At 33.4% G+C, this 19,764-nt stretch overlaps 3 protein-coding genes and 1 long non-coding RNA gene across 4 annotated transcripts; 2 read left to right on the top strand and 2 right to left on the bottom strand.

The window, feature by feature from the left end:
• Window positions 1-515: 515 nt before the first annotated feature.
• Window positions 516-2,774, bottom strand: LOC145624899 (uncharacterized). Its single transcript, XM_081677985.1, has 7 exons — window positions 2,612-2,774; window positions 2,272-2,519; window positions 1,683-1,886; window positions 1,474-1,575; window positions 1,271-1,381; window positions 790-1,185; window positions 516-644 (listed from the first exon to the last, which is right to left on the bottom strand). Exons 1-7 carry the CDS (start codon window positions 2,772-2,774, stop codon window positions 606-608), a joined length of 1,263 nt encoding a protein of 420 aa, XP_081534111.1. The 3' UTR covers window positions 516-605.
• Window positions 2,689-7,543, bottom strand: LOC145612245 (uncharacterized). Its single transcript, XM_081667625.1, has 3 exons — window positions 7,365-7,543; window positions 4,304-4,659; window positions 2,689-2,810 (listed from the first exon to the last, which is right to left on the bottom strand). The coding sequence occupies exons 2-3, from the start codon at window positions 4,649-4,651 to the stop codon at window positions 2,784-2,786; spliced, it is 375 nt and encodes a 124-aa protein (XP_081523751.1). The 5' UTR covers window positions 4,652-4,659; window positions 7,365-7,543; the 3' UTR covers window positions 2,689-2,783.
• A 2,739-nt stretch (window positions 7,544-10,282) lies between these two features.
• LOC145624898 (uncharacterized) lies at window positions 10,283-12,683 on the top strand. The gene is made up of 2 exons (XM_081677984.1): window positions 10,283-12,557; window positions 12,673-12,683. Exons 1-2 carry the CDS (start codon window positions 10,283-10,285, stop codon window positions 12,681-12,683), a joined length of 2,286 nt encoding a protein of 761 aa, XP_081534110.1.
• A 47-nt stretch (window positions 12,684-12,730) lies between these two features.
• On the top strand, window positions 12,731-13,627 carry LOC145612239 (uncharacterized). The gene is made up of 3 exons (XR_014106560.1): window positions 12,731-12,870; window positions 12,976-13,167; window positions 13,499-13,627. It is a non-coding gene; the product is annotated as an uncharacterized LOC145612239 (long non-coding RNA).
• The last annotated feature ends 6,137 nt before the right edge of the window (window positions 13,628-19,764 follow it).

The raw sequence follows: 19,764 nt of genomic DNA, 5'->3' as shown, positions 1-19,764 counted from the left end.
GTTGTCTATTCATAAGGCAACACATTTTCGTACAAAGGCAACAATTTTAAAAGCCAAGGTAAAATAATACCTAAGGCAACATTTTTACAAAGGCAACAAATGAAAATTGTTGCCACCTTAGGAGACGATTCAAAATTATTACCTTTTGTCATAATATAAAACAATCTTTTCACATATTGTATTTGCTAGTAATAATACAAAAGTGTTGGCAAATATTTTAAAGACAACATTTAGAAAACTGTTATATTTAAATTAAATGACTACAATGAATCGGCTATTTTTGTATTCTATTGCAATATATTACTATATTATATTAAAGGAGTGAGAATGTGTCGTACTATTTTGAATTTGTTATATTAGAAAAATGTTGAACATTAAAACATGTAATTAGCATTTGACTACAGAATCCCAAACTTATAAAATTAATTAGTAAAACAGTACAACCAAAACAATATCAACTTGTTTACAACATCAAATCTATCTAAATAATCTATTGTTTAATAGAATGTTGTAGGCCATGATATTAGTCTAACTAAAAAATAGAAGAAATAATAAAAGGTTAAAGCAACTTCAAATTGAGCCATAAAGTCATATTCTTCTTCTTCTTACTCGCAACCTTCTTCATCTTCTTCTTGTTCATCTCCCTGTACAAAAAATAAAATAAAATAGATAAATATTTCAACTTAGTATCGCTCAAAAAAAAAAAAAAAAAAAGAGAAAAAAAAAATTGAACGCCTTGGCCACTTTTCTATCTATACTTTACGTATATAGAAATCAAAAGGTCTTTACCTTGGATGTAGAAGCCGAAGATTGAAGTCGAAGCATTTCTGTTGTACTACCACCATCCTTCTCAGATTGATTATCAAGAAATAAAGAGCCAAGCATACTTAAATCAAAAGACATTTGTGGATTTTGTTGTTGAATTTGAGAAAGGATGGAGCTAAGACCATATGCTATCTCCCTTCTATCTTGTTGCCTTTTGTCCTCATAATCTTTTTGTAGAGCTTGAACCTCCTGAGCATGCTTCTCTTCAGCTTCCTTCATCAAGGCCTTCTGCTTTAATTGAGTTGATGAAACACCTCTTCCATGAAAATTTAATCGAGACTTTTTCTTGTTATCAGAACCAATAATAGTTGAAATCACACTTTCAACCTCCTCCTCTGAATCTAATTTCTCAAGTTCGGTCTATATTTTAAAAGATAAAGGACAAAAATTAATATTGACAAAATTAAATGCAAAAAAATTAACATGAAATGACAATGAATCTTACCATCAATTTGTCCCTTAGGTCACCAGGCTTTCGCTTTGTTAGCTTCTCCTTGCGTGTTGCTATGAACATTTGAGCTAAACTAGGATTTTTTGTTGTTTTATTATCCTTTTTCTATACAAGAGTAATGAGTGTCAATCATTTTAATGCAGAAATAAAACCAATAATAAAAGTGATGAGAAATGTAAACAAGCAAACAAACTCACCCACTTATATCGAACCCTAGCAAAACTCTTTGGTCCTGAAGTATGCATAATGTTCTTTTCCTTTCCAACTAACCGATTTGCTTTATTTTGCATACATCGTTCCTGACAAATTAAGACGGTGAACTAATGAATAACATTTTTCTTAAGACAAGAAATATACATTTGCTATAAAGGCAAGGAAATATAAGAGACTTGTATAAATGTAATACCTCATATTTGACATCATTCCAAATCTTTAACAAGTCTTGGAACATATTTTTTGGGACTAGTTTTGGTCGTTTGATCATCCTTGTTTTATCATTGTCATATTTATGAAAGTGTACTCTTTTTAAATAACATTTGTACCTTCTCCAAGCACCACCAATGGTTTGCAAAACCCATTTTTTTCCCTCAATTGGGACAATAAAATGTTTCTACAACAATACAAAAAAAAAAGTTATACTAAAGTGATCATATTGGCACTGTTAAACAGCTCACTGCCAATTAATTAATCTTAATCACAAATCAAGAACATAAGAAAACAACTCACTGAAAGTCTAGAACCTATTCTAGCACTTACAAAACAAGTCACTGATCTTAAAAAGTAGCAGGCAGCCAAGCAGAACACCATGTAGGCAGAACACCATGTAGGCAGATCGACAACAATAATGACAGTTGGGGTTCATTTTTTTTACATAACATATGCCAATCAAGAAAGTTTAACATGACACTCTGACATGATAGCAGAAACCATATAGGACAAGCTAAGCAATTATAAAACATTTCTACCATATTTATTTAATTGAATAAGTAACTCACCAAGACATAATCCCAAAGTTCTTCTTTCTTCTCGTTCCTTAGTATGGGCCAATTCTTGACAGTCAGTGGCAGGATATTTGCTTTTCGATCTATTGTTCCTAAGAAGCTAATGAACTCATTGCATGTACTGTCATCCGGACCAACAGGTTGTCCATGCTCATTCAAGGTAATTTCCAAGCGTTCTTCTTTGCCGCGTCCATGGACTTTGTAGCACATAGTGGGTCCTCTTCTAGGCTTATCCTTTTCGGCTAACATGAGCAAAGAAATTCAAATGTTAAAAAAATGGCTTATCAATCATGTAGGTAAAGAATTTTAATTACAAATACAAACGATAGCTTGCCATTTTCTTTATCATTCTTGTCATGATTTAAGTTTTCAACTTCTAATCCAAGCATTTCAACTGGTTCTCTTGTGGTTGAATAATGCTGATGTAATGTATGATTAGGGGTAGATGAGCCACCATGTGAAGAAGCCAATTCAACATTTCGCCGACGTTTTGCCATCACTGCTTTTCAAGTCAGAGCCTTCATTTTACGAATCTGAAATTGGGAACAAACATGGAAAAAAGAAAGACATACAATACTCTAATATATGTATGTACAAACATTATACAAAAAAAGTTTCACACTTCATAACTCTTGTTAAATTGATAAGCAATTAATTGATCATAGACCACACATTCATAAGGGCATTTATAAGCAATTAAACATTAATGTCTAACTAAGCATGTGCTTCAAGTAGCCTTGAGAATTGTGTTCTTTACTGTTTCAGACACTATATTGACATAAGAGGTCAAATTTGAGCTGATCTTTAGGTATATGAGCATACAAGGAAAATATCACCAAACTGACGGGCCACCAAACCTCAAGCCCAAACCTCAATATCAGAGAAGAGGAAAACCACAGCAGCAAAAGGGAACAAATTTAATTAATTGTTGAAGGACAAAGGGTAGGGGAAGAGGGGAAGAGGGGAGTCTGCAGGAAGGGGGAACAACACTAACTAGTGGAGCAGAAAACTTGGAGCAGCATATCAGAGTAGATAGAGATAAACAAAATGAATTAAGGCGGCCTCTTTTGTGTTGGACAAAAGCCTTGTATATATAAGAATGTTTTTGCATTGTCAAGAATTCTGTGAGAAGACTATTGTATTGGAGATTTGGAGCTTTGTATCCTAAAGATACTTTGGCAGTAGTAACCTAAAGTTACTGAACTATCAATATATTTCAATCCATTGGTTGTCGAATCTTTGTTCTTGCTGATTATTCTTGTTTTGTATGTGCTTTCTATTGAGTTAGTTTAAGAGTGTGCGACTATTGAGTCTCACAGAAAATGTATATGTGCATCAAGACAGACAAAGACTAGGCTATTAGCACAATGCTTACGCAATTTCACATTTGCAAATGACATGACAAACCATCCAAGTTTATTTGAGATTAAGGTAATCACTAATGAATGTAATCAAAATCAGAACATCACAATAAAAAACATACATTACATTATTGCAGTACAGCTCAATCATGAATCATTCAATCTAAATTGAAACTTGTAGTTTAACTGCTTACAACATAGAGCAGAATTTGTGTTAAGTTCTAGAGAAGTATTTGGCAGTAGATTGCAGAACAAGTGTACAGTCAGCAAGGCAAGGGGGCAGCAACTCATGACAATAAAGCAGCAGAATTAAAGTTTCAGCAGCCGCAAAGCAATAGGCAACAACAACATTATAAAGCAACAGCAGCACACCAAGACATTTTTCTTACTACTTTCTAAATCTGTAGAGAACTGGACAAATTTTTAATCAATACGTGTTCATAGTTGATGGCAAATCAGAACATTCAAACATCTATTCCTAGTTGCATATATACTTGCATGAGATAATAGAGTTCCATTCTCAATTTAAAACCTATATTTTAAATTTTAAACCCACATATGACATATATATAGCAGCACAACACATCATCTTGATGCATACAGAATTACATGTGTAAAGAATAGAGACATGCTTAATTATAAATGTACAGCTTAGAAAAAACTACCTTCCATTGAATAGCATTGGACTTGTCTTTACTTTTAGACTGTGGAATGGGTAACTCTTCATCGGTGGAATCAAGCTCATGCTCCATATCTTGGTTAGGCCTATAGAGCTCATCGTCTCCCGAAACCTTTTTCTTTTTATTCTTACTTTGATTGCCTCTATTATTTTTAACTTGCGCCATCAGTGACTTAGCATGTTCCTTCAAACCTAATTCTTCCATTCTTGTCATATTTTTTCTAATTGTTTCCATTCTCTGCCTCTCATATTCTGACATTCTTGGTTCATAAGTTTGATGCTCATCACCAGAACCTCTTATAGCTCCAAGCTTAGTGGATTTTTTCTTTGTCATACTTGTAGCTAATTAATTTTGAAAATGAATCCAATTATACAGAAGAAAAAAAAGAATTATATATATATACACGCATTCATAAAGCAAGCTTGTACAAATAAAGAGTAAAAATTATACAACCAAACAATAGCTATATATAAGCACTCATAAAGCAAACTCTCCATTAAATTTTCATTCTAAATTCAATTATATATCTAGGTTTTATAATATCAAATTTGATATACTGGTATCCCTTTTTATCATAAACTAAGCATATGTGACATGCCGACATCGTTTACTAATAAAAATGTTGGACAGAAACATAGGAGAGGTGGGAACATTAGTGCAGATGCATATAACCCACACATAGTGTAAGCAACCCCACTAGCTACCATTAGTGAATTCGTTTGTAAGTTAATTCGACCTAGGACAAATATCTTAGCATCTGTCAGCAATTACTCAGTTCAGTAACAACTAGACATCAGGGAATAAATTAATTCCTCAATATGCTTTAATTTTTAAATCTTTTCTAGTTAAAATTCTTCTGCTCAAGTTACAAAACAAGTAAGGATAACCATTTGTTTAATAATCTAGCTGATTTCACAAAAGGGTTAGCATGATTGAAAGCTTAACAACTAACCTCTATTAACTTAAATTTTAGTGGCAAATTCTGTTCGGTACGTTGTTTAGACCAAAGTAGAACAAACAAAATATAATTGATTTCTATAGTGACAAATCAGCATATATCTCAGAACCCAAGACTCCAGGACCTTATATGTACTAATTATTGATGTATGAATTGAACTTAAGATCGCATTGGAGCTTGGTCAGATTGGCAACTGTAAGATTTCTGGACCGCCTAATAAACAACCTGGACTGTGCATCAGATTGAGAAAGGTGAGGTTTTGCAATGTTCAGAGAGCAAGTTCAGGTACTATAAGTCTCTAGATAGTAAAATTCACAAAGATTAATCACATTATTCTCTATTGAGAAATAGAAAATTTTGATAATGGTTAAGCGGTTTCTAATTTTATTGGTATATCCTTCTATCACAATTATAAACACCACCAGATTATTTTTACATGCAGCCAAGAGGGGTCCAGAGTTAGACATTGCTGTGGTTTTGAGGATAATGGTGTTGTAAGCCTTGGAAACTTAATTTGATGTGTATGAGCAAATGAGACTATCAAGATGATCCATTTTTGTAAGTTTGAAGGATATGAGGTCCTCTCGTGGGCCTCATGGCCTATGAATTCTATGTGCTCATTGTGGACAAATGGGATCAATGAAACATGCTGATATTTGTGATTTTGCATCATGAAAGAAATCGAAAAGTTTGGCAGTCCATGAAATTTGTGGTGTTGGAATCCACGTGGTTGTATTTTTTCTTTGGGCAAGGTTTAAAGGAATATGGCATTTACGGTTTAATTGTGAAAAGTGTCATCAAGTGCCTGTTTGGAGGGTGCTTCTTTGGAAGCTAAGCATTGTTGAAGCTCTTGTGCAACTGCTTTTGGTTTGAATAAAAGGATTTGTGGATGTACTCTTTAAGAAGAAGTTTTTGGAGCAGTGCTTTTGTTGGGTGTGGTCGTGTGATAGGCAGTGATTTCAGAACTAAGTTGGATGAAATATTACAGAACTTTTACTGCCAGACACTGGCAGAATCCTCTACTAAACTGTCATATACATGGAATTTCATTGCTGAAGTTGCCTGTAATATCATTTCAACCAAGTTCACTTTTGTTGGCATTATTTGGGTGGCCAAGGACTGTTTTAGGAAGTGTGTCAGGCTGGGTTTGCAGGAACTAGAAACAACCCATGAAGCAATGGAGCTAGGAGGCAGTCCACTTTATTAAGAAAAAGAAGCTAACATTCGCTGGGCTTACCTTGCTGGTGATTTGGATTGGGTCATAACCAGAGCTTGACTGAGTTGGACCCGTCCTACTTGCCTTTATGATCTGGGCACTAACAAGCATACTTATTTCATTTAGAGTTCCTTTACCTTAAAGTTAACAGGTACACATCATGCAAATTAATTTTATTCAAACATGACATATACCTGTCTCTAAGCACACTATTATGTGAATTAATGAGGTTTATGCCAGCAAAAACTTGAACAATAAACAAGCAATATACTCAACAATCAGATGTTTAATTCCCTATCTTTAATAAAAAATTTCAGGAATAATATAAACCAAGAACCTTGACTTAGAGGTTCTTTTCAATAGTTAGTGCACTCATAATTCCTCAGACTAAATCATACTAACATAAACATCATTTGAAAAGAGTGAATCTATTGATGCATCATTTTAAGTGTTATAGATATAAGCTCAGGAACTTGCAAAAAAATAATACTTGCCTAATATATTTTAGTAGACTAGCAGACCCCTAGGATAACAATTCCTATAACCCCAATTCTATCTAAGTTGTAAAACCTTAACTAAATAACTCAGATCATTATCATACTAATTTCCAATAAGCTAAACTAATTTTAATAATAAACTAGTGGCATGCATGTGATCTGTAGGATATGAATTGATATCCAAATTAAAACTTCAACCTTGAATGATAACATGTAAATCATAACCATTAAAATCATCTTAACCTATAATCATATTAAATTACAAAAATAAGACAACCCAGAATATATTACATCTAAAAATCAAATCCAACATCAAATTAACCAGTTATAAATGCCAAATTCACTTCAGAGATTAAAAGGGAAACGATGACTTACATGAAATTCAGAATACAACAACGATTTCGCCGGCATCAAACCCAACTAGTCAACCATAAATCCAAAGAAAGCAGTGTGAGTAGAGAGAAAAGCAACTAGTTAATTACGAATTGAAATAGATACTCTATACTCTTAATTAACTCTCACCTAAGTAGAAAGAAAGGAGGTGAGTAAGTAGAGTAACCGATTGGGGGATATGATGATTTTAAGATGATGAGTGTGTTGTATAATGAGATCAACAACTGAAAAGTGGAGTAACTGCTTATTCATGATCAAAAAAATTTGGAGCCAAAAATAATTTACAATTTCGCGGGTTCGGAGAAGAATATGGAGTTGAGGCGTTGAGGAAGAGTTGAGGCATTGAGGAAATGAGGATGGATTGACCTGTTGAGGATGATGGGGTTTGTTTTTATTTATTTATTTTTTTAACTTATTTTCTATTTTGAGAACTAAATGTGGACTACTAGCTAATGGTTCTTCTTTTTGGAATAAATTAGGGGATCTTATTTTCTGGATGGTAATCTAATAATAATAATAATATTAAATCAAACTATTTATTTTAATTGTTTCAAAAAAAAAACTATTTATTTTAACGAATAAAAAATAGGTGTACAATAAATATTGTATATCCGTATTAATATTGTCCTAAATGATTACTAGTTAGGGTCTGTTCTCATACGATTATTTCCAGTTCAGTTCAGCTCCTAATTTCATTCTCTTATAAAATATTCATTTCAGTTTAGTTCAGTTCAGCTCTAATAAGTTCAGCTCAGTTCAGTCAATGAGAACAAACCCTAACTTAAAAAAAAAAAAAAAAAAAAACCGGGTGTACAATATTACTCCTAATATATACACACAAACGTTTTTAAAAAAAAAAACCGGGTGTACAATATTTATTGTACATCCATTATAAAGATAGCCTAAAGTGATCAGAAGTTACCCCTATAATGAATAAAAGTTACCACAATATGCATAAAAGTAACCCAATAAAGAAAAGGTTTGTAAGTAAAAGAAACTATAATATCCTTATAAAACTTATTTCATTGGCTATTTACATTAAAAATTGGCAAAAAGTTACCCTACTAAACTATTTTACGTGTTCTAAATCATTATTAATTTTATCTAAGCTTATGTGAGATTATTTTTTGTAAAATAAATGGAATAATGGGGAACATAATAGAGTCTTTTTTGTAATAATATTTGACTTTATACAAATGTAATATTGAATCGAAATCAGCAAAAATGTAATCAAGGAGACCAAAGTCAACTGATACGAAATAGACCCACTCAAACTCGTTTAAACCTAAGCTAATACTCCAATTTGACCATTAACTAATACAAAATTGATGGCTTTTTCCAAATTTGACATGGACCCGATAGTTATTGTCTCGACTCAAAATTGATCAGATCCAAACCGAGGTGGTTCAAAAGGGTAACCTTGACCATTATGACAATCTTTTTAACACAAAAGTTATCTTTTATATATTATTATTATTATTATTATTATTATTATTATTATTATTATTATTATTATTATTATTATTATTATTATTATTATTATTATTATTATTATTATTATTATATTGTTATTATTATTATTATTATTATTACATCACTAATCATTGAAGAAAAAAATCACAAAGTTAACTAACCCCCAACTAATTCGTTAGAGACTTAGTTCTTCCTTCAAAGTAGAACAAACAGAACCAAATTCAACTAATTCTTCCCACAAAATAAAAAACCCCAACTAATTTTTCCCACAAAATCGAACAACAAAACCAAATTGCCCCTATGTTATTCCAACTCTCAGAATTTCGCTCACCTATTCCTAATAGATTAACCCCAAAATAGCATCAAATTTGATTTTGATTTCGATTAAATTAATACTCCGTATCAACTTTTAATTTGTTGGAGAAGATTGAAGAGAGTAAAGAATTAAATATAGATAGTTTGTTGCCATCTTCTAATAATATCTTGGTGCAACCTGAAAATAGCAGCGGGTAGATCGAGGAAGAAACAAAGACAAGTAAGTTCGGCAATTCGACTAAACTTGCTAATTTCTGTTCGTTATTTGGTATTTCGTTAACTTGATTATCTGGAGTAACTTGTACTGGGTTTGCAGATTTCATACATTGTTGTAGCATATTCAATTGTTGGCTTTTGAAAGTAATTTAATATGAGTTAAACTTGTGTTCTTATGATAATACATGCATATTTCTTATCTTTTATAAGAATTAGGTTATGAATTTTCCATATACCAGAATTGCTGTTTTGATTCTTAGTATGTCAAGCTAAGTCTTATTGTGGTACAGAGATAAATTACTCAACGGAGTAATTTAATTGTGAGTATGGAAATATGATGAGATTTTTTTAAGAAATTAGATAATTAAGATTATGGTGTAATTGGTTTTATAATCTATATTATTGATACTCCGTATTAATTTGTGAAATCATATTTCAGATCGACTATTTGTAGTATAATTACTATTTTAATTGCTAGAATATCAGACATCATTTGTATACAGTTTTATGTCTTATGATGGCCTGGTTGCCAGTGTCTATTTGCGTGAATATTGTTTGGATGATAGTACATGATATTCATTTTATGCTATCAGTTTCCATGTTGTTATAATAATATGCATGTGTATTTTTTTTCCTCAGTTTACCCTCTTGACTAGACATATATTAAGTAAAGTCTACTTTTTTTGTGTATGTAAGCTTCATGGTTGATTGGTGGATAGTGTGTAAACTAATGTTTTGATGTATATTGCCCTCCTTGGAAATGTAGGCATAACTTAGTTTACCCTTTAGGGAATGACACAATATCCAACGATTTATGTCCTTAGTTGTCTATTAGTTTATTATCTTTGTTGTTCACCCCCTTTATAGGTTCTTATGTTATAGAATAATATCAGGTTATGACAAACATCAACAAAGATTGGATTGATGCACCCCAAAGTGCCGAAGAATATATCAAAGGAGTTGAGAATTTTCTAGATTTTGCATTTCTAAATTCAACCATGGACACAGAGGAAGATGATGAACCAGAAATTTTATGCCCATGTATGAAGTGTGTTAATAGATTTTGGTTCCCAAGGGAAGAGGTTTTCAATCACCTAATTGCTAACAGATTTAACAAGAGGTATAAAGTGTGGAACTTTCATGGCGAAGGATTTACAACAGGGTCTGCTTCAAGGGGAGATGGGCCTCAATGTGATAATCAAAACACATTAGACAATATGGACGAGATGATTAATGATATTTTCAGAGATGTTATAGGAGGTTCAAGTTCCGAAGAAGAAGAACTTCGAAATGGTCCAGATGAGAGTGCTAAAAAGTTTTATAAGTTGTTAGAGGATGCACGGGAAGAATTATATCCAGGCTGTAAGAATTTTTCTGTGCTTTCGTACACAGTGCGACTATATCTACTTAAATGTCTTAACGGGTGGAGCAATTCTTCTTTTGATAAGTTGATGAAGCTTCAATGTGATGCCTTTCCATTTGCAAAGCTGCCCACTTCTTTTCATCATGCTAAAAAAATGGTGAAGAACCTTGGACTTAACTACAAACGAATTGATGCGTGTCCTAATGATTGTATGTTGTATTGGAAAGAACGTGCAAATGACAAGTCTTGCCATGTTTGTAAAGCTTCTCGATGGAAGTTAAATGAAAAGCAAAAAGAGGAAGGTGCATTGCCTGATGAAGGAGTTCCTGCAAAAGTTCTGCGTTACTTTCCTCTAAAACCTCGTCTACAAAGGTTGTTCATGTGCTCTAAGACGGCTGAACTCATGACATGGCATGAAACTGATTGCAAGAAAGATGACAAATTAAGGCACCCTGCTGATGGACAAGCTTGGAAAGATTTTGATGTTGCACATCCTCAATTTGCAAGTGATTTTCGAAATGTGAGGCTAGGTCTTACTACTGATGGTTTCAACCCATACAGAACTATGAGTGTGTCATATAGTATTTGGCCCGTTGTTTTATCCATTTATAATTTGCCTCCTTGGTTATATAATAAGTCCGAGTACCATATCATTTCTTTGATTATACCTGGTCCTTCTTCTCCGGGTTATGACATTGATGTTTACTTGCAACCATTAATCGAGGAATTGAAGGAGTTATGGGAAGTTGGAGTTGACACATATGATGCTGTGAAAGATGAAACATTTTCTTTAAAGGCAGCCTTGTTATGGACAATTAGTGACTTCCCTGCTTATGCAATGTTGTCCGGATGGAGCACCAAAGGAGAATTTGCCTGCCCGAATTGCAATCATAAGACTTGGTCCAAATACCTGAAGTATAGCAAGAAAATGTGTTACATGGGACATCGTAGGTCTTTAAAAGAAAATCATCCGTGGCGTCGTAATAAGAGAGCTTTTGATGGTAATGTAGAGACAAGGCCTCCTCCTCCTACTAGATTCTCGGGTTCTGAGGTATTAAAGGATTTAGAAGGGTTTGAAAATAAGTTTGGGAAAACTCAAAAGAAGGGCAGAAAGAAATTTCCTTGGAAGAAGAAATCAATTTTCTTTGAGCTTCCTTATTGGGAAACTAATACCTTACGTCATAATCTTGATGTTATGCACATTGAGAAAAATATTTGTGACAGTGTGCTCGGCACTTTGCTTGATATCCCAGGAAAGACTAAGGACCATGTGGCAGCCCGCTTTGATTTACAAGATATGGGTATAAGAAATGAACTCCATCCAAAGAGAACAAATAATAGAGGGAAGCGTTTATACTCCAAAGCCTGTTTTTCTTTATCTTCTAGTGAAAAAGACTTGTTCTGCAGTGTGATAAAAGGTGCTAAGTTTCCCGATGGTTATGCATCAAACATCTCCAGATGTGTCCAATCCAATGAGAGGAAGGTTGCTGGTTACAAGAGCCATGATGCCCACTTTATGCTTCATTATTTGCTCCAAGTTGCGGTAAAGAATACCTTGCCTAAACAAGTAGCATCAACTTTGATTAGGCTAGGATCCTTTTTCAGGGGTTTATGTAGGAAAGTTCTAAAGCCTAAAGATCTTGATGATCTTGAACCTGAAATCATACAGATACTTTGCCAACTTGAGAAGATATTCCCCCCAAGTTTCTTTGACATAATGATCCACCTTTCACTTCATCTTGTAGAGGAGGTAAGGCTTGGGGGCCCTGTTCAAGGTCGTTGGATGTATCCAAAAGAGCGGTATTTGGGTAAATTGAAGTCATATATAAAAAATAGAAGTCGACCCGAAGGTTCCATTGCAGAGGCCTACTTGGCAGAAGAATGCCTTATTTTTTGTTCTCGGTATCTTCACGATGATTTTAGTTCAAAGTTGAATGGAGCACCTAGAAATGATGATGATACTGAATCCAATGAATATGGAAGCCTTTTTCCTAATGTTGGACGTCCTTTAGGTGTAAAAAAGAAAAATAAAGGCAAAAAGGTTTCTTTAGATGAGGACACTTTGATGAAAGCTCATCGCTATGTACTCTTTAATTGTGATGAAATCAGTGATTACATAAGGTTCGTAAGTAATTTTAAATTGGTATTATTTCATATTAACTATATTTAATCTTTATTGTTTATAATTGACTAATACAACTAAGTTGCTTTGTGATATGTATGTAGTGAACATCAAGATTTTGTGAATCGTCAAAGAAGTCAAGGTAGACGGGTTAAGCGGAGTAGGTGGGCGAGAGCACAAGAGCACAGTCATGATATTGGAGCATGGTTCAAGGATCGTGTACGGGAAGAAAATGTTTCCAAAGAAATCAAGGCTTTATCCCAAGGTCCTGACTATACTGTGAGAAGTTTTAAAGGGTACCTAATAAATGGTAACAAATTTCATACAACTGCACATGAGTCAAAAAGAAAAACTCAATGTAGTGGAGTTAGTGTAACATCTTCAATGTCGAGTTTTGCAAGTTCTAGGGATCAAAATCCTGTTGTTGGGGATGTAAAATATTATGGAGTGGTGGAGGATATCATTGAGTTAGATTATTTTGGTCATTTTAAAGTGGTATTGTTTCGCTGTAAATGGTTTCAAGTGGAGCAAGATGAGTTTGGGCTAACATGTGTAAATTTAAAAGGTTATATACTAATGACCCTTTTGTGATGGCTAATCAAGTAAACCAAGTTTTTTATGTGCAAGATTCCAAAGAAAAGCATTTGCATTACGTTATGGAAACTATCCCTGGAGACTTCTTTGATATGAGTGAAGAATCAAATGGTGATGTTGGAGTTTCTTATTGGAATGAATTTGCTAGCGATGGTGTTCTCCCAAGAGAAACAGTTGATGATGATTATGATGTTAGTTGGCTGAGAGAGGACTTGCCTGCCACTACTGTTGACGTTCCTAAATACATGTTGGATATGCGAGCAAAGCCTGAAATTGATGATTCTGATGATGAAATCGAGGATGATACTCTATGGGATTTCATGCAAGCAAGTGAAGATGAAGCTTAGGAAATATGATTGGTCCTTTCTAGTATTCTTCTTTTAGTTACTTTGGAGTAATAAAAGAACAGGGATTTTAGCTTAAACATTTTTTGTTTTGTTTGACTGTAAAATTATCTGTTTTAATGACCAAAAGTTTGGTTTTTGTTTGGTTTTGCGATTATTTGATAATCTCTTGAAGCTTAATTTGTTTGTTTTGGATTAGAATCAGCCAACTTCCCAAATATTAGACCAGCTTATGAATGTCGTGAATCATATTAGTCAGCTTGGGCGGCCAGAGAAGCGTTGAGTATGAAAAACCATAAGAAACTAGTCTTATTTTAATAATCTATTATTTAGTTTTATTTTGCATTATTGTTATTTTGGTAATATATTTGTGGTTGTGATATGTATGAGTTTTGTAGAATACATCAATGTGATTTGATAAGCTTACGAATGTTGGAGGAGATATTAAGAATTTCCTAGCTGTCAGACAGCCGCAGCAGCAGGCAGCTGCTAGCCCTACCAGCAGGCAGTCAGAGCCGTTAGCAGCTGGCAGCCTGCATCAAGAAGCCTACAGCTATCAGCCACTAGTAGGAAGCAACAAGCCGCCAGCCACTAGATGCAGCTAGCCGCCACAAGCAGGAAGTCACCAGCGGGCGTGCAGTCGCAGACTGTAGTCAGGAACAACAACTTAGGTAAAAATATATTGAATTCTTGGTTTTTTTTCTTTTTAAAACAATTCTTGGGTTTTTATTATTACAAAGTATTTGTTAAATTGGACTTTAGAATAAGAATTAGTTTGACAAAATTTACTTTGAGTGAAATCATGTTGGTAACTAAAATTAGATAATTGCAACTTTGTAAGTATTATTATTCTCACTAGATATATGGTATATATCTCAAGTAGACACAAATATTAAAAGATCTTGGGGATTTTGTGAGTTAATTGATATTTTTACAACATCCATGTCTGATTTTGGAATATTTGGGTATATATCCCTTATGCTAGATAGCAGTGAGTTTTTATAACTGTTGTCCTATGACATGCGCTTGAAACAGGTGATGAAATTCTTCTGGACAGCTTACAAACTCGCTGAAATTCTTTTTCATTTGTTGGAAATGCTGATTTTCTCTGCTGAATCTTTGCAAGGATATTGTTTTTTGTTCTTGAAAATCTTGCTATTTTGCAGAAATGTTGAATTTTCTACTGAAAACCTTGAATTTTTCCGCTGACAGTTTCTGACTTTTTTGCTGAAGAGTTTGATTTCTCAGGAAAAAATTTCGAATTTTTCAACTGAAAATTCTGTCTCTTTCCCACTTTGTTTTACTCTGAGTATTTCTCCTTTGATGACCGAAGGCTTGTAAGTGTTGCCAATTCTTCAGGCAACCTTGAGGAGCTTTAAGATTCTTGTTCTAATTTCTTCCACTTGAAGTCTTACTAGCTTTGTTGTGGACTTGTTGATAAATTGAATTGTTGCTCTTTCTCGAGATATCTTATTATCCTTTTTCAAATGACCTTTTGCTCTTTTAAATTCAATTTCTTGACTAAAAATGGCTCTTGATTCAAGATAATTCCTTGACGTGATTGCAATCTTGCCTCTACTAGGCTGCTACAGCAACTGTTGTTAGATGTTCTGTACTGAGCTTAATGCCTCCTCAATTGACGGTTTGTTGCATGGAGGAGCTTGACTTTGAACTTTTTTCACAGAATATTGTCAGACAGCTCTTTGCACCTTCATCTATCCTCTCCATGCTCAACATTGTATGTAATTTAGGCATAAAAGCCGCTATGAGCATCCTGCAAATTTTAGCAAACTTTGAGTAGCTGAGCTATATCTTGCCTGATGGGCTCATAAAATTCTGCAATTTACAGTTCTAAGGCAGTCTGATGCTTTGGATCTGTAGAGATGATACACCTCAAGTAGGAAATATTGCTTGAGTAACTACCTTGAACCTGTCTACCCCCGAGCTGCAATGTGCTTGCTGTGTGCTTGCTGATACACGCTATAAAGAAGCTCCATAAGGCACTTTTTGAAGGTCTAGCAACATTTTTCAAACCTTATGGTCTGAAATTGATCTTGCTTTCCTATCCTCACAATGCTGACTAGACGATTGAGTAGCTTGAATTACTAGACCGCTTGAAAGTTTTCTGGCAGATTCTCTGCGATCTCATTGTATTCATAATGACTCGTCATAGAACTTGTATAATCTAAACTTATGCTTAGGAGGATTCTCAAGAAACTCATGAGTAGCTGAAGGTAAGAAGTGCCTACTTATGCCCTGCTGCTACCTATTTAGATGAATTCAAATTACAATAATTCAGAGTTCAGAATCTTACAGGTTTAAAATCATACTGTTTTCTTTATTTTGTATTTTTTTTAACTCGAAAGTTGGGATTTGCTTACAGTTTAGATGAATTTAAATTACAGTAATTCTTCATTACTTAACCTTTAAACTAGATATGCATGCTCTTCACTCCCTTTTTAGACATATAACTCACTATGTTGCTTCAGGTCTCAACTAAAGACATCGATATGGCAAACATGTTGTTGAACTGTGTGCCCGTCTATGCAAAGATACCGGTAAGCCTGCATTAATCAGCATTCAGCACAAGTATTTCCTTAATTAAGTCACATAACAAATTCAAGCAGAAATTCAATGACTAATTTATTTACTTGTTTTGTGGCCTGCATACATTAATCAGCAATTCAGTAAGCCTGCATTAAACAACAATTCAGTAAGCCTGCATTAATCAGCATTCAGCACAAGCATTTCCTTAATTAAGTCACATAAAAAATTATTGTAAGGGCCCATTTTTTGTAGTTATGCTTCTTGTATCTTGATACTTGACCATATATTTATAGTGGATGTTTTACATTGAGGCTTTCTTCATCTGTTGTAGGCATATGAGAAATTTGAAGTCTAGTAAAAAAGGCTCCTTAATCAAGGCCATTTACAGATTCACTACGGCCAAAATTATGGCAAGTCTTTTATATGTAAATTGTTTGTTCTATTATCTTTTTACTTGTTAAAACATTCAGAAACTGAAAAGGGCTACCCTGTTCTGTGTAATGATTAGTAGATAAGCAAAAATAATTTTTTCTATCTCGTCAAAGCGTTCTGCTATTCATAACTTGAAAAATTATTGATGGTTGTTATAATGTGTGAAGGCTTGAGATTAAACATTTTCTCTATCAGCTAGACTTTCAATATTCAACCATTTGGCTGATTGAATGTTCAGATTTTGAGAATGGACTAGTTGTGCTTTACTTCACATGCTATAAGGCATTGTTTCTGATTTTCTTGGCATTTGTCTTTTACTCTTTTCTCAGGTACATAGCATATAATGATTTACACCAGAATGTCCCAATGTCCTACACTTAGCACTGTCAGCATGTCTCAAATCTGTAGCAGTTAGCCGTTAGCAACATGCAGCACTTAGCATTGTCCCACACTTAGCACTGTAAGCTATTAGCAATCGTTAGCCGTTAGCAACAGCTGGCAGCTAGCTAGCAGCAAGCAGCTAGCAGCCAGCAGCCACTAGCAGGCAGCAGCTAGCCGCCAGCCACATGATGCAGCTAGCTGCAACCAACAGGCAGTAGGTAGTCGCCAACTGCAGGCAGTAGGCAGTCGCCAGCCACAGGTAATCGCAGGCTGCAGCAGCAACTCTGTTAAAATATGCTGAATTCTTTCAGCTACTTTTTAAAACTTGTGTCATGCTTAATCAAGCATTCTAGCTTGAGCAATTTTGTTTTTTGTTTGATTGCAAAGTATTTGTTAAATTGGACTTTAGAATAAAAATTAGTTTGAGAAAATTTTACTTCCGAGTGAAATCATGTCGGTAACTAAATTAGATACTTGTAATTTTGTAAGTATTTTTATTCTCACTAGATATATGGTATATATCCCAATTTGACACAAATATTATAAGATCTTGGGGATTTTGTGAGTTAGTTGATATTCTTAGAACATCCATGTCAGATTTTTGAATTATAACATTTGAGAATTAGATTTTGGGCTGAATATTGTCAAGTTCCAATTGTTATAATAAGGATGCAACCTCTGTATTTGAGGTAAAATAAGGAACATAACATATGCTTTGTTAGGTGACTGTAAGTGATTTAGCTTTCTCCTAGTTTTCTGATTAAGCAACTTTAGGTTCTGTGAATAATGTGCGGTATATTATAATTTCCAGCAGGATTTGGAGCTTCTTCAGGTTGATGTGGAGAGGATACAAAGGCAGAGGCAGTGCACCTGTTTTCACTAGCTCACCCATTCAATTTGAAGCACTAGCTGTTTTATACACCCTCGACAACAGCATTTGGGACAACAAAGCAATTGAAGTTTGGATTGATTCATCGGAGGTTGTTAAGTACTTCTGCAACGAACATTGTTGCTTGTGAGGTCAACGCAATTAACAGGGACATCAAACTTAATATTTCCACCTGTTGCTCTTTCCACATCAAAAAAGTTACTCGAAGTTATGTTATAGAGGCTCATAATCTGACTACCACAGTTAGAAAAAAAAAGCCTTATTGGGCAATATTTTTATACTTTTGATGATTCGAAAATTTGAGTGTATTCTTAGGTTAGCTAGGCACTTTTGGTATTGAAAAATAATATATCTCAGCCCATATGATTTTTTTCTAAGTGTTATTGAGTATACTATAGTAATTACATTGTACCTTGAATACTCTTTCTAAATAAAATGTCTTGATTGTTTTTTTTTCTTTTTTTTTTACACTTTATTAATAGAAACTCTTTTTTTTTCAAAACGACAGAGAATATTAATATAATGCTAAAAAAAATAATAAATAATTATATAAGAGATTATACCCAATTTAGTATTAATAGTAGTTATGATTACATCTAACAAATTAATATATGGCAATGTTACAACTGTTGGCAATAATTAATTTAGTAATCAATATGTTTTTTAACAACATGTAAATTGATAAGTTGTATTAAATAAGACAATGGATACACATGAAATAATCAATATGTTTTTTAGTAAAATTGTTGCATAGGAAACAATTTTATTGTTGTTATATTTTTGGACAACATTTGAAATAAAATGTTGCCTTATGTAAATAAATAAAAAATAAAAAAATAAAAATAATAAAAAAAAAGGCTACATTTTACTAATTGTTGTCTTACATATTCTAAAGAAACACTTTTTAAACTGTTGCATTGTAGTGTAGTATACATTGTTTAAGATCAAGGTAACAAATATGTTTTGTTGCCTTTTACTACAAAAGGCAACATTTGTCAAATTGTTGCAATTCTGTGTGTTGCCTATTCTCATTTTTTTTTTGTAGTGTTAGTGTCCATTTAGGACTTTTTTCAAAAAAAAAAAAAAATTATGCCTGACTAAATTTAATATTGGCAAACTCCAAAATTTTAAATTGATTGATTGAATGAAAATTAATATTTATGTATTAATTGATTAATTGTACTAAAATGTACTTCGTATAAATTAAAGGAAAATTTGTCAAGAATAAGAGCAAGTTTTAGCCCCAGACTTGGGTGACATCATCATTTTAAGTCTTGAGACTTATTATGCTTAAGACTTTTCTCATTTTTTTCAAAAATATCAAGCAAGTCTCAAATTGAGTCTTGAAATTTCAAGACTCAATTTAAGACTTGAGATTGGGACTCACTACTCCCACCTCACTTTTATTTTTATTATCCTTTTTTTTTTCCTTACACTTTTCTACATATAATATGTCAAATATTTAAGTCTTAGGGCTAAAGAGATAAATATGTGTAAGTCTTAGTGAATCTTAACAACAATTTGACGACATCATTTTTAATGGGGACCACAAAAAATGATGTCACATCCAAGTCTTAAGACTTGGGACTAAACTTGAGCCAACCTTTGCGTGGTTAGCTCAAAATAAGCCAACTTTTCATTTAACTCAAAATAAGCAAACCTATTAGATTAGAAAATAAACTGTTGTTAATGCAAAGTATGACACG

The sequence above is a fragment of the Chenopodium album genome, chromosome 3, assembly GCF_948465745.1.
Source record: "Chenopodium album chromosome 3, dcCheAlbu1.1, whole genome shotgun sequence".
NCBI lineage: Eukaryota > Viridiplantae > Streptophyta > Magnoliopsida > Caryophyllales > Amaranthaceae > Chenopodium > Chenopodium album.
Note: the sequence above shows the minus strand (reverse complement) of the source record. Positions and strands in the feature narration are given on the sequence as shown.